The sequence below is a fragment of the Solanum lycopersicum genome, chromosome 3, assembly GCF_036512215.1.
Source record: "Solanum lycopersicum chromosome 3, SLM_r2.1".
Taxonomy (NCBI): domain Eukaryota; kingdom Viridiplantae; phylum Streptophyta; class Magnoliopsida; order Solanales; family Solanaceae; genus Solanum; species Solanum lycopersicum.
The window spans coordinates 2834857-2847617 of NC_090802.1; the positions used below are offsets into that span (position 1 = coordinate 2834857).

Here is a 12761-nt window from a genome sequence, read left to right on the forward strand (position 1 = left end):
AGAACCAGTAAAAAAAATAATTTGATCATGTCTTGGCCATAACGAGAAGATCAAAGTTAGCTAAAAAGAATAAGGATATAGATAGAAAATAAATCTTCAATTCTCAGGATCTAAATTTGAGTGTTGTTAGTTTATATGTATCATCAAGTCAATTGACTTGCACCAATAATAAGTTTTGAAATATTTATACAGCAGGTTTCGATGGTTAGAAAGATTATGTTAAAAAGATCATTTCAAAAATATTACGTTCAACTTTTTAGAGATTTTCTTTAATACAATATTTAGGGCGTATCTAATATATATACAATGCAGTTTACATTTTAAACAACGTGCAAAAATACTGAAAATTTAGTGAAATTACGTAGACATTTAGTTATGAAAATAAAATAAAATTACTTTATCTAAAAATTTTGAAGTTAGAATAGTATTTGGCCATATTTTACAAAGAAATATTTAGAATTTGAATATATTTTGTCTGAATATGATTTTAATCACCGATGGTTTAGATCTTTTTTTATTGGTCGCATGAATTTCTTAAAAAAAATAGATAAAAGGATGAATCTTGCAACTCTTTGGATAGTTCAAAGATGTTATTCGTTCACTTATATAACACAAAGATGTACTTTAGGTTTAGATCATACTTGAAAGACGATTTTAACCAAAAACTCATTTTTTTTACCTAACAAATAGAAAGTCCACTTCTAAAATCATCCACCATGCACCCCCCCTTTTTCAATAGTTGGGTCAAAGTGGTTTAAGTTTTACATGTTGTTCCAACATTCCAAGAGCCGAACTTAAGACTGATAATGCCATATACAGCGAGATAAAAAATTAACTTCGGGAACATTCGTTTTATTGTATATATCGACAATTCAATTTATTGGGAATAAATACTAGAACAAACTAATCATTCCATCTAAAGCAATGTACCAAATGTAACATAAAGAAGATTAAGACAGTATTTTATGGTAATGAAAAATAAAATCGATAAAAATCCCTCCGCATCAATATTTTTAGCTTTGATATCACCAGACAAATAATAAAAGACATGAAGAACTTGAACATTTTTATGAGAAGTGAGGAACATCTCAGGAAAAACTGCTATTTGATGCAACCAAAGTATATCAAAATCTCTTCTTAGTCCAAAGACAATTATGCCGAAAAAACAACCAATATTGGCTGGAAAGCAAAGAAGAGAGGGATTATTTTCTACAAGCTAATCTGTGTAGGTAAATCTACCATGGTCAAAACTGCTCCTTAGTGTGCTACCATATCCACATTAGAGCTGAGCGTCAGAATCATGGCGCTATTTCAGCAACCAGTGCCCGATCCAAGATGTTGGAAAGAAGATACCTAATTAACCTGACTATGCTCCCTATGAAGAAGCATATTGTTGGTGTAACATATATTTGACAACTTCATAGAACGAAACCACAATTCCAACTGAAGGGCCAGCACGACCAACACGAGGACCTACTCCAGTAAACAGTCCCTTGAGCCCTCCATCCCTGTAATAGTCAGAGCATGATTTCATTCAGAATCTACTTAATGGCCAGAAAAATAGTGAACAAAAACACGCACATGCCACTCTGTTTAAGGAAAATTGTCCAACCCTATGAACTCACAAGACTCATCACAACCGAATGTGGATCTCTGGAGAAGTACTAAGTCCAACTGGTGGGGTGCATGGATTAATCAGGTTCAGCTTTTTTTGCAGTGAAAAGAAAAACTAAAAGCATAAACAAAATGCTTTCTGACTTGGAGCATTCAGTGGGAGTTTTTTATTTTTAGCGACTTTAGGCTTCTAGGCTAATTTTTTTGGTGCTTTTAAGCATTTTTTTGGAACTGAAAAAGTACCCAAAAAAGCCAAAAACCCGACTTATGACTTTTAACTTATTAAGTCACTTAAAAGAAGCCAATCCAAACAACCCCTCTGCACAACAAACGATCTGCTGCCATAATAGCTTTTCCAATAGCATGTTCGGCAATATCATCATGGATTTAATATATGCAGCTTATATGTTATTTTGCACAGGAACAATTCAGTGGGCATATTCTCAAAGCTGTACCTCCAAATCTCAAGTAGAGTTTGCCTTGTCGTCATTGTCAACGCCCTGGCAGGGTCCATCTGTAATAAAGAAAAAGAGGTAGATAAGCAAACAATCGAATAGATGTGGAGAAACAAGTCAATTATCGTTATGGATCCTTGGTGCAAAACAAAAACAGCACTCTCAAATGTAAGCTTATTTCAGATACTAATCCCTTTAATTTTAAAGACAAATTGCAATCACCCGAGGGCAAAATAGTGTGCATGGTTGTAAAAAGAATTATATCGGTTATACTCTAGTGTAACAGAAGAAAGGTTAAAAAAAAAAGAGATAAATGACTACAACGACAGTTCACCAGAAGTTCAAGACGTCAATTATGAGACTTTCATCCCAAATGCGAACCTGGTATTGCATCCTACCATCCACTCACTTCCTAGATTTGAGGTCCATAATGAACACAGCACTAGGCTAAGGGTGCCAAAAGTGATAGATATAACTAAACAGACATTCAAACTGTGATGTCTATGACTATTCATTCCTGGATCAAAGAAGAAAGATAAAAAAGAAGAGATAAATGACAACTACAACGACGGTTCACAAGAAGTTCAAGACGTCAATTATGAGACTTTCATCCCAAACGCGAACCCGGTGTACATCCTACCATCCACTCACTTCCTTGTTTTAAGGCTTATAATGAACACAGAACTAGGCTAAGGGAGCCGAAGTGATTGATATAACTAAGAAGACATTCAAACTGTGGGGTTTAAGGCTCATAATGAACACAGCACTAGGCTAAGGGAGCCAAAGTGATTGATATAACTAGGAAGACATTCAAACTGTGGGGTCTATGACTATTGATTCCTGGATCACTTCCTAATTTATATAACAGACAAGAACAATGTTGATTTTAATTGATTGAATGATGCTTGAGCCAAGTGGACAAATCTAAATATCAGTATTCCATATATGAGGATTTGGATGAAAAATAAACACCTCAATCTGTCTTCTAGTCTTAGCAACATCAAGGGGACATGTTGCAGCAGCAGCAATGCTTCCTGCAACAAAACCAGCAGAAAAGTTTGCACCTAGGACACCTACGGCATTAGCTTCATCTCCCAGCGGACAAAGGAGCCGCCTTCTTACCTGCAAATATGTGTGAGAATAATGCTTGAATCAAATGAAATTCATGAACGGATTAGAATCTAACAAAAATAGAATTGAATCATACTGGTTCAAGAGTTGACCAACAAATTGCAGAAAAAGGAACGTCGCGAGCAAGCTGTGCCCCAAGTCCAGACCAAAGTACACGATAACTTTGTACTGCAGCAGAAAATAATACGTCCACTTCAAAGAGATTGCGAGAGCATTCATATATAAAGAGTGAAAGTGAGACACAGATTTTAAGTAGAGAAACAAGGAGCTAGAATGAGAAGTAATGGACTTTTAAGAACTATATAAGCTATGTGAAGATTCAACTTTCTGAGGGACCATGCTTTGGAAAATATTCTCCTCTCTTACACAATTTAGGACATCACTCACAGCATCTCCATTGCGAAGCTTGGATTCACTTACACATGTTGTAATAGTGCTATTAGAAGACGAGCAAATGAACTGGCACAGAGACGAGAATTTAAAGATCACAACTGTTGAGCTTAAAGTTGGGACACAGAATTTTAGGAATATATTCCGATGGCACCTTTAGTTTTCTTTTTATGACATGGGAAACCCGCAGCCGTTACCCTTTGGGTGCGCACAGGGTAAACCCCTGCTCTTATGCAATAGCTCGCAAACCACATTGGAGAGGTAGCCCGCACTAGGCAAGCCTGGTTCGACGAGCTCGACCCAAAAAGCAAACCCCTTGCATTCGCTGGCAAGGAGTTTTGAATTTGAGACCTCCAACATGGAAGTCTCAAGCTCAAACCACTGGACCACCCCGAAGGGTTTATTTATTTTTTCGGTATGTAATAAAACCTTTAACACTACTATGGAATCTGCAGCTACTCATTTTCACTAACAAACAGTATCTATAAACTCTTTCCTATAGCTAGAAAGCAGGACCAGGGAAAAAATTGACTTACAGCCAAAATTGGTACTAGTTGTGCTCCTGACATTGGCAATAACCTCAAACAAAGTCTTCCAGACTCCAGCAGGCTTCTTGTTCATATCCTTAAATGCCTGTAAACAGAAGCAACTCAGTGAAAGAGATAATCAGAACAATTGAAGGAGTGGATCACCCTTGTTTGTAGCAAGTAAAGAGCAACAGGAACGCCTTGAATGACACATACATAACAAAATATGCAAAATAAATTATTTATATACCATCCAGACCCTTTTCTCTCCAATAAATATGGTGGATAGAATAAACCTTGACAATAGGAGTTGTGAGATACCTGCATTCGTGTTCTGGCAAGTTCAATAGGATAGCAACTTGTGCAAGCTAAAGACCGTGCCAGAGAACCAGCTAATAAAGGGGCATATGGTGTCAAGCTTGGGGCATGTTGAGCTGTGAACTCCTCTAACTTGTTGCGAAAAATGTCATAGCAAGGCAAGTAAATTCCGACCTGCTCAAAAAGCATCAGCACAAAATTGTGATCAAAACATATAGCCTTTACTTACTTAAATACACAATAACAGAGTCATTGCCGAGTTCAAAGAAACTAATTATAATTAAATCAATAGGCACATACTGTTGGTACAGCCAGAGCTAGACCAGCATTTGTACCTCTCCATAGCTTAGAAATACCCTCCTGTGAAAAGACACCAGCTAGAGTCAGAAAAACTTTAAAACAATCCAAACTGCAAGATGAAAATTCAGAAGATAAACATGAAAGAAACATGAAGACTTGAGCAATCAACACACTCGAGCATCTGGGAGAACATGAGAATAAACTTGCCAACCTGCCGAATAATTTTGTCGAAGACATCAAGTGCTCCTTTGTACTGGAAACAATCAGGTGGGCAGATTGATACTGTACCATGAACACCAGCTCGGGTACATGAAGGTGAACACCTCAGGTCTGCAAACATCTGAGTGAACAAATGAATAAATCAATACTATATTGCTCATTTCAATAGAAGAAAAGATCTATAAAATTCCACATTCTTCAAGAGATGAATACAGATATATATATTTGAGACGAGGGAAACAGTTCACCCAGGAAATACTGTATTTAAGACCCTTTTTTATTTTTTATTTTTGAAAAAGGCAACTTTATTACAAACAAAAGAATACACGGAGTATTCTAGTAATACTCATATCCAAAAGTTGCAAAAGAGAGAAAACTCCAATGTAGGTCGTTAGTAATCTAAAATACTAGGAATATCCTCTACATTTGAGGATATTCATGTTTACACCCAAAAAAAAAAGGAACCAGACAATTCAGCTTCAAATTCTGCATAGAGAAGCTCTTCTTTTTAAAACATTTCTTATTCCCATCTCTGTTCCAGCTAGCTAGAACTTCTTTGATGTTCCCTGGCATAGTCCAACTGATGCCCCTTGAGTGGAAGAAATCTGCCACAGCTTCACTGTCTCTCTAAAATATAGAAAGAAAGGCTTATTGTCTTGACCTCACATTCACAAAACCAACACATGGAACAAATTTGCACACCTCTTTTCATGAAGTTGTGTTGAGTGAGTGCAGCCTGTTCAGCTAGCAACAAAGTGAAACATTGAATGGTATCTTGACTTCCCAAATCATCTTTCCGAGGCCGTCCACCTATATGAGTCCCAGGTCTTTGTGAGCTTCTATAAGCTGAGCCAACTGAATATCTGCCTTGCTTATCTAGATACCAAAATAGATTGTCCTCATCTTTGCACTGCCCAATAATGTTGAGCAGCTCAACTACTCTATTGACCTTTCCATCATTTAGATGTCTTCTAAACCTGAGATGAGATCCCACCCCTGATTATCTCATTTCTCTGATAGTAGCCTCTTTTGAAGGCTTGGGTTGAGCAAAAAGAGGGAACCTATTTCTCAACGTCACCTGATCCACCCATCTGTCTTCCCAGAACAGCGTCCTTCCACCATTCCCTACCTTGGTTTTGCATTTGTTAAAAACTTTGGCCCATAGATTTCTGATGAATCTCCATAGGCTAGACCCATAAGGTTGTGTGGGCAAGCTGGTAATCCACAAACTCTCCATTCCAAACCTAGTCTTTATGGTTTCCTTACAGAGAGCTTGTTCTTGTGAGTCAAATCTCCATAGCCACTTCACGAGTAAGCTTTGATTCTGGATTTCAGATTCCCAATCCGTAAATCTCCTTCCTTTTTGCTGAGAATAACTTGGTCTATGTACTTCTATTTTATGTTGATGCCCGAGTTAACTTACGTGAATCTCGACTAATCTACGGGGTATATACTACTAGCACATGCACAGAGTAACTACTTCCCACTAAGTAGGCAAATTGGAAGAATTAAGCTAATAATGTCTCATCGGATTTGAAACTTGATTCCTATGATATTACTTCTAACTCTTCCATCACTAGGCCACACCCTTGGAAGTTTTTACACCCTTTATTAATGACAAAAGATCTATGCTAATAACTTTACCATCTTGAAAATACAGTTTACGGCTCATAATAAAATCATGTTTTACATTTTGTCTCCAACTAAGAAAGGAAGTTGCTTTCACCTCTGCTTATACCATAAAGGTGGTTGAAATCAGCCAAGAACAGATAATATTTATACCTGCAGAATCACCTCAAACTTGCTGAACGTGCCCACTATGAAGGAAGGCTATTCATACTCCTGCTATATCTAGAAATTCTAAGGATGAATAATTCACATCTTTAAAACATTCTATCAATTTATCTTTCTCACTATACAAAGTTTACGTGCTATATTTGTTTCTTGTGCAGTCGCAACTGTTTTTCCAAATTTACACTTTAAACTAATAATAGCATCAAATTGATTTTTATCAAAAATTAAACAAATAACACTGTCAACTTTGATTTTACTTCAATGATTATGTAAAACATGCTCTAATTCCACTCCCACTCCAGGTCTGGTGTCTTGGACACTACTCACAAGTAATCAAGCAGGCAGGCACATGTAGTACTTTAAACAAACCACTTTATGCAAATGCAATAAAACAAGGTGTAAACCACTAAGAAACATTAGGAATAAGAGTGGAGCATTAGCCGTAATTTGTTCTGCAAGTCCATCCTTCCAACAATAATCAGAACCACTAAAAATTAATCAGGTTAAACAGGCAATAAGTAGATAAATGCATCCAGCATTTCTTGTGGCAGCACCAATGCAAAGAGTTTTATGACACAATTAAGTATTGTCATAGCTTATTGATCTATCTTCCACTTGAAAATCCAAAACTTAGCAAGCCATTCAAGTTGATCAGACAACTTTTTTCTATTTAGAAGTTCAACAAAGACAACACCAATACACTAGTGAATGTCCTCTTTTCTTAACTACCTCATTTTAACATAACGATTAACAAGAAAGCATATAGATTTTGCATGTCTTTCCACAATAGTTCTGGGTTATGCTCAAAACTTAGCAAGCCATTCAAGTTCACCAGACAACATTTTTTCTATAAAAAAGCTCAACAAAGATGCCACCAACACACAATTCAATACCCTCTTTTCTTAACAACCTCATTTTAACATGAGGACTAACACGAAAGCATATTGATTTTGCCTGCCTTCCCACAATAGGTTTTGAGTTATGCTTAATACCATAGTACTCTATGTATGAAATAGGAAAAGAACTTCAACGGGAAGAAACGAACATATCTACATTCAAGGATCAAGGAAGACAAATTAAAGTAAGACACAAAAAGTTGTTTCCACATAAAAAAGAACACTTCAAAGCAAGTAATACCATATTTGGCCCAAAAACTGCCATGCGGCTAGTCATGTTACTCATTGGATGTGAATAAGCAACTCCAGCTGCCTGTGCTTGCAATCTGGTCTGTAAATTAGTGCAGAAACAGAAATTAGTCAGCTTATCAATTATATTGTATGCATGTAACATTCCTGTATCTGAAATTCAACGGAAGTATCAAAACTTCTGGATACAACTGAAATGAACATCAAATGATAAGTAAAGGTGAACAAAATAATCGGGTAATTGTCCATATTTAGCATAAGTACCTTGACAACATCAAGTGGATTAACAAGGACTGCAGAGAGAAATGCTGCACCAGCTGCTGAGACCGCTCGTTCAGGAAAGCCCAACGGGATATCCGAGGAGGGGTTGGTACCCTGAGGTGGAGGCTGCTGCGGATGTAAGGGTTCTACCCCATCAGTGATAACTACTGATTGAGACATCAAGCAAACATCATTATCAACATTCAATACTCTATCCGACTGCTCGGCAGTGTCTATCCATGAATTTTCTCCTTGCTTCAATTCATCCACCATTTTCTCTCTCAACCTATGGATCAACCTGACGTGAATTATAGCCAGAAACAAACGAAATGAATATCTCCGACCTTTCTACTCTAACTTAATATGCTTCTACAACAAAAGGAGGCCAAACTAATAGCAAAAAAATTGGAAAAAAACAAAGCTAAAAGAGAAATTAGGGCCAGAATGTCAACATAGATGAAAAACATCCAACCAAACCCATACAAGCAAAACCATAGAATATGTTCCTTTCAAGAAAAAGTTGACAACAACAACACCTCAATATCATATTAGAATAAGTCGATTATATGAATCCTCAATATCAATTTCTCCATTAAAATACTCAATATTTCTTCCAAATAAAGGGAAAAAAACTTATATCCCCTCAGCGCCTCAACCCAAAAACAAAATGAAGAAAAAAACCAAAATCCATGAACTGGGTTTTCAAGATATTCATAGTAAACAGCAATCAACGAAAAAATACACAAAAAAAAAACCGCAGAGAAATCAAAGGTTTAACCAGAAAATCGATATACAGTAGGGGAATCATTACTCGACGAGAAAAATAAAGAAAAAAATCAAAAAAAAAACCTGTTGATCCGAGCTTTGATTCAGCAACAGTGATGAAGGAGTAAAAATCAAAATGATAATTATTATTATTATTTTGGAGAAAGGAGTTCCCTAGTTCCTTGGAGAAGAGGAAAACCAAAATTGCCACGCCTCGCGGGGCAGTAAAGGCCAGAGAATTCTCTAGAAATTAGGGCTTGTTTGGCACGCCTAAATATTAGCGCCTTTGTTTTTTTTTTTCTTTCTACTCCTGCAATATTTGATTTAAAATATGTGGAAAAGGAAATTTGATTTAAATATGGAAATTAGTTTAATAGATATTTCTTGCTTTTTTTTTTATATATATATATATATATATATTTGTAACATTCAATGAACCAACATGAAACAGGAAATTTGATTTAAATATCGAAAAGACCGAAATAAAATTAAAAAAAAAAAAAAAGCTGTCTAGAAGTACGACTTGTATATCTGAAGACCGCATATAGGACTTTCTATTTTAAAAAAAAAAAAAGAAAAAGGAAAAACTTGATTTTTGAGCAAAAAATAAAATGGAAATTAGAAAATAAACCAAACACCACATAAATTTGTCCAAAATATTGACTATTGTGAATTGCCCATTGGTTCTCCAATTTCAAATACATAGTCAAATTATGTATAGCAACAATACACCATCCATTTGAGAAGGATAAAGGGTAAGTGTACTTATTTCTATTTTATATATAAAAAAAATCAGTTTTCGTTAATTCTCAATTTACATTTTAAAAAATGGGCAAATAACAGAAATTACAAACTTTTAAGAAAAAATTTATCACTTATTCTTTATAAGTTTATAATTACAGATATATCTTGATACAATAATATAACCACTGATACATTAATTTGAAGGGCGAGATACATTAGTCGTTAAGTAATATGCGTTACATTTTATACCGGCGTAACCCATCAGTAGCCCCCTAAAGTAGGCACAATATTTCAGTTAGATAACTGAGCGTTGTTTATTTTAAACACTTCATGTAAGATTTCGTTGTGTCATTTTGACACCATTTTTATTATCAGCAACAACGTATAATGTGTGTGAATTACGCTCGTCGATGACGTGTAAAACAACCAATTAAATGACAACATTTGTCATTTGTGTTCAAAAATAATTTTTAATTAATTGATATTGAGTAAAAATAAAAACTGACCAACAAATTAATGACACCTGATATTTTTTCCCAAATAAAATTTAAAAAAATAATTAAGCCAATTAAAAGAAGCTCTCCACCCCACCGATGACCCGTCTTCTCCAAAGCCCCCCACCCTGATCGTCTTCTCCAAAGCCCCCCACCCCCACCCCCCCCTCCTCGATAGTCTTCTCCAGACCCAAAAACCCCGATCACCTTCTTCAAATACACTTCCATCCTACTCGCGATAACCTGCTCCAAAATCCAAAAAACAAACAAATCCCCTTTCTCATTTAAATTTCTGTTTTGGGGTCAGCAATATAGCCCTTGGCTCCCCTGCTGTGCTTTCTCCAAATTCCTTTTCCGTTTTGTAGAAATTATCCCTACCCACGTCTTCATGTTGCGCTTCTTTGAATTTACTCACTGTAAATTATCAAAATAAGCTTTTATTAATCTTTCTTAAATTTCATTTTGTCATAAATATTCAATTTTTCATGAAAGAATTTTACGATTGAGTTTATTCTTACATTTTAAAAATATTTTCCTTCATTTTTGTTGGAAAATCTTCATTCACGGGAAATTTAATTTGATCAAAATGGTGGCTAAAAATGGAGAAGAAGATTGAAAAAATAATTGAAAATTGACAAAATAACTCGTTCACGCGCCTATCAATGAGTGTGTCACACTCATCATGTCATATAAGCAAAAGTGTTCAAATGACATAGCAAAATTCTATATTAGGTGTCTATAACGAACATCTCTCAGTTAAGGTGTCTAAATGAAATATCGTGTCAACTTTAGGAGGTCACCGATGGGTTAGATCTTTTGTACATGATATACTAATCTGATGCACGAGATACATTGATCTGATGCGCAAGATACATTAATTTGATGCGTTGGTACATTGATCTGATGCGCAAAAATGAGGATTTTGAGAAAACTAATAGGAGATTATGGTAATAGGAGAACTTAAAGGTGGATTTCTGTCATTTTTCTTAAAAAGAAATTGTCAATCAGTTTTTAGGGGATGTGTGCTTATATGAGAGCAATATAAACAATAAAATTACATGAAATTGATTGTATTACTCAATAAACTGGGGGAGAATACCAAGTACAACACAATAACGCAATAATTAGAGCACGAAAAAATATCAATGATAATCAGAGTTGAAGATAAAAAAAACTACGAGATTAATGTTAATACTACTGGTAAGAAGAAAGGTTCAAGTATGAACGTCAAACCTATCTAGAAAGGAAAGCAAGAGAATGTTCAACTGTCAACTAAATTTTTGTCATAATTTGTGACTTCCAACCGTATTCTTATTTAAGGTCATGCCATCGGCTAGATATGTTATGTCTCGTATAATCATTCCAATACTTTTTGACTTGCCTCAACCTATCTTAATGCATGCCACTATATATCGATTGCTTACTACACTTTTCCTATTCATATGTCCAACTCATCTTGTCTAGCACGGAGTCTACTTGTACCTTGTCTCGGATATCTCCATTATTAATTTCATCTCTCTTTGTATACCCAAACATCTACCTCAACATTCTCGTCTTTGCAACTTTCGTATTCCAAACATGAGAGATCTTAACTGGCCAACAATATGCCCCATAAGGCCATACAAATATAGTCAGACAAACCATCACTTTTGTAGAACTTACCTTTAAGTTTTCGTTGTACCTTCTTATCATGACAAGACTTCATAGGCAAGCAATTCAACTCATATGATGTGTGACATTATCGTTGATTTATCCATTAACATGAATTAAAGACCTTGGGTACTTAAAACATCGTATTTCATCGGGATGACATGTTCATCAAGTCTCACTTCCACACAGACCTCGTGTGTGATATCGCTAAACTCACACTCCAATTATTCAATTTTGATGATGCTCAATCCAAGCCCTTTAATTAGACTTCAGTATTTTTCTTCAAACCTCTAGTCTAGTGATAACTGTATCGTGTGTCTCATCAATCACTATTATATCATACGTGAATATCATACACTATAATCTCACTTTGAATATGATACTTTCGTAAGAAATAAATAGGCTAATGGTCGACGTCTATTGTAACCCATTATGACTAGAAAGTGCTCTAAGTTTTCTCCCCCCATTCTCATACTGGTCTTGACTCCAACATATATACACCTTTAGCCTTTAAGCATCTTTTAAAACCTATCTTGAAATTTTGTCATATGTTTTTTTCTAGATCAATGAACACTGTAATATGTAAATCTTTCTTCTTTTCCTTAAACTACTCCACATGTTGGATGAGTTTTCTGGTAGATCGCTTCACGTAATCTGAACTGGTTCTTGATAATAGACACCCTCTTCACACTGGGGCCAACTTGATGAAAAAATAATTTTTTTTCCATCGCATCATTAAAGGTGTAGGTTTCAAGATCAAGTCTAGAGTTCGAGTCAAATCGACCTTCCCTCTCATTTCAGGGTGAGGCAATGGACCCCTGGCCTCTGATGTCCACGGAAAGAACACGACGGGCTCAATAATTTGATATTTCTTTAATTGTTGCAATTTTAATATCATTTTTATTTTTGCACAACAAATTTATTGTACTCGTCTTTACTCTTCAGTCATGTTCA

The 12761-nt window shown here is 35.5% G+C and overlaps 1 protein-coding gene across 2 annotated transcripts; it reads right to left on the bottom strand.

Moving 5' to 3' along the window:
- Positions 1-961: 961 nt before the first annotated feature.
- Positions 962-9358, bottom strand: LOC101253663 (mitochondrial carrier protein MTM1). 2 transcript variants are annotated; one of them, XM_004234134.4, is made up of 11 exons: positions 9004-9358; positions 8158-8452; positions 7886-7975; positions 4947-5075; positions 4736-4795; positions 4439-4609; positions 4127-4223; positions 3277-3368; positions 3042-3191; positions 2070-2128; positions 962-1508 (listed from the first exon to the last, which is right to left on the bottom strand). In XM_004234134.4, exons 2-11 carry the CDS (start codon positions 8425-8427, stop codon positions 1376-1378), a joined length of 1251 nt encoding a protein of 416 aa, XP_004234182.1. In that variant the 5' UTR covers positions 8428-8452; positions 9004-9358; the 3' UTR covers positions 962-1375. The 2 variants fall into 2 exon arrangements, with proteins under 2 accessions (XP_004234182.1, XP_010317482.1); XM_010319180.4 differs by having other exon boundaries at positions 8158-8440; positions 9004-9164.
- Positions 9359-12761: the final 3403 nt, after the last annotated feature.

Bases quoted from the DNA above. Each gene is read 5' to 3' on its own strand.
- LOC101253663 (XM_004234134.4), bottom strand. From the start codon at position 8,427: ATGGTGGATGAATTGAAGCAAGGAGAAAATTCATGGATAGACACTGCC. The intron at 7,976-8,157 runs GTACTTATGCTA...ACTAATTTACAG, and splicing joins ATCCACTTGATGTTGTCAAG to ACCAGATTGCAAGCACAGGC. The intron at 2,129-3,041 runs GTGTTTATTTTT...TCTTTATTACAG, and splicing joins AGACTAGAAGACAGATTGAG to ATGGACCCTGCCAGGGCGTT.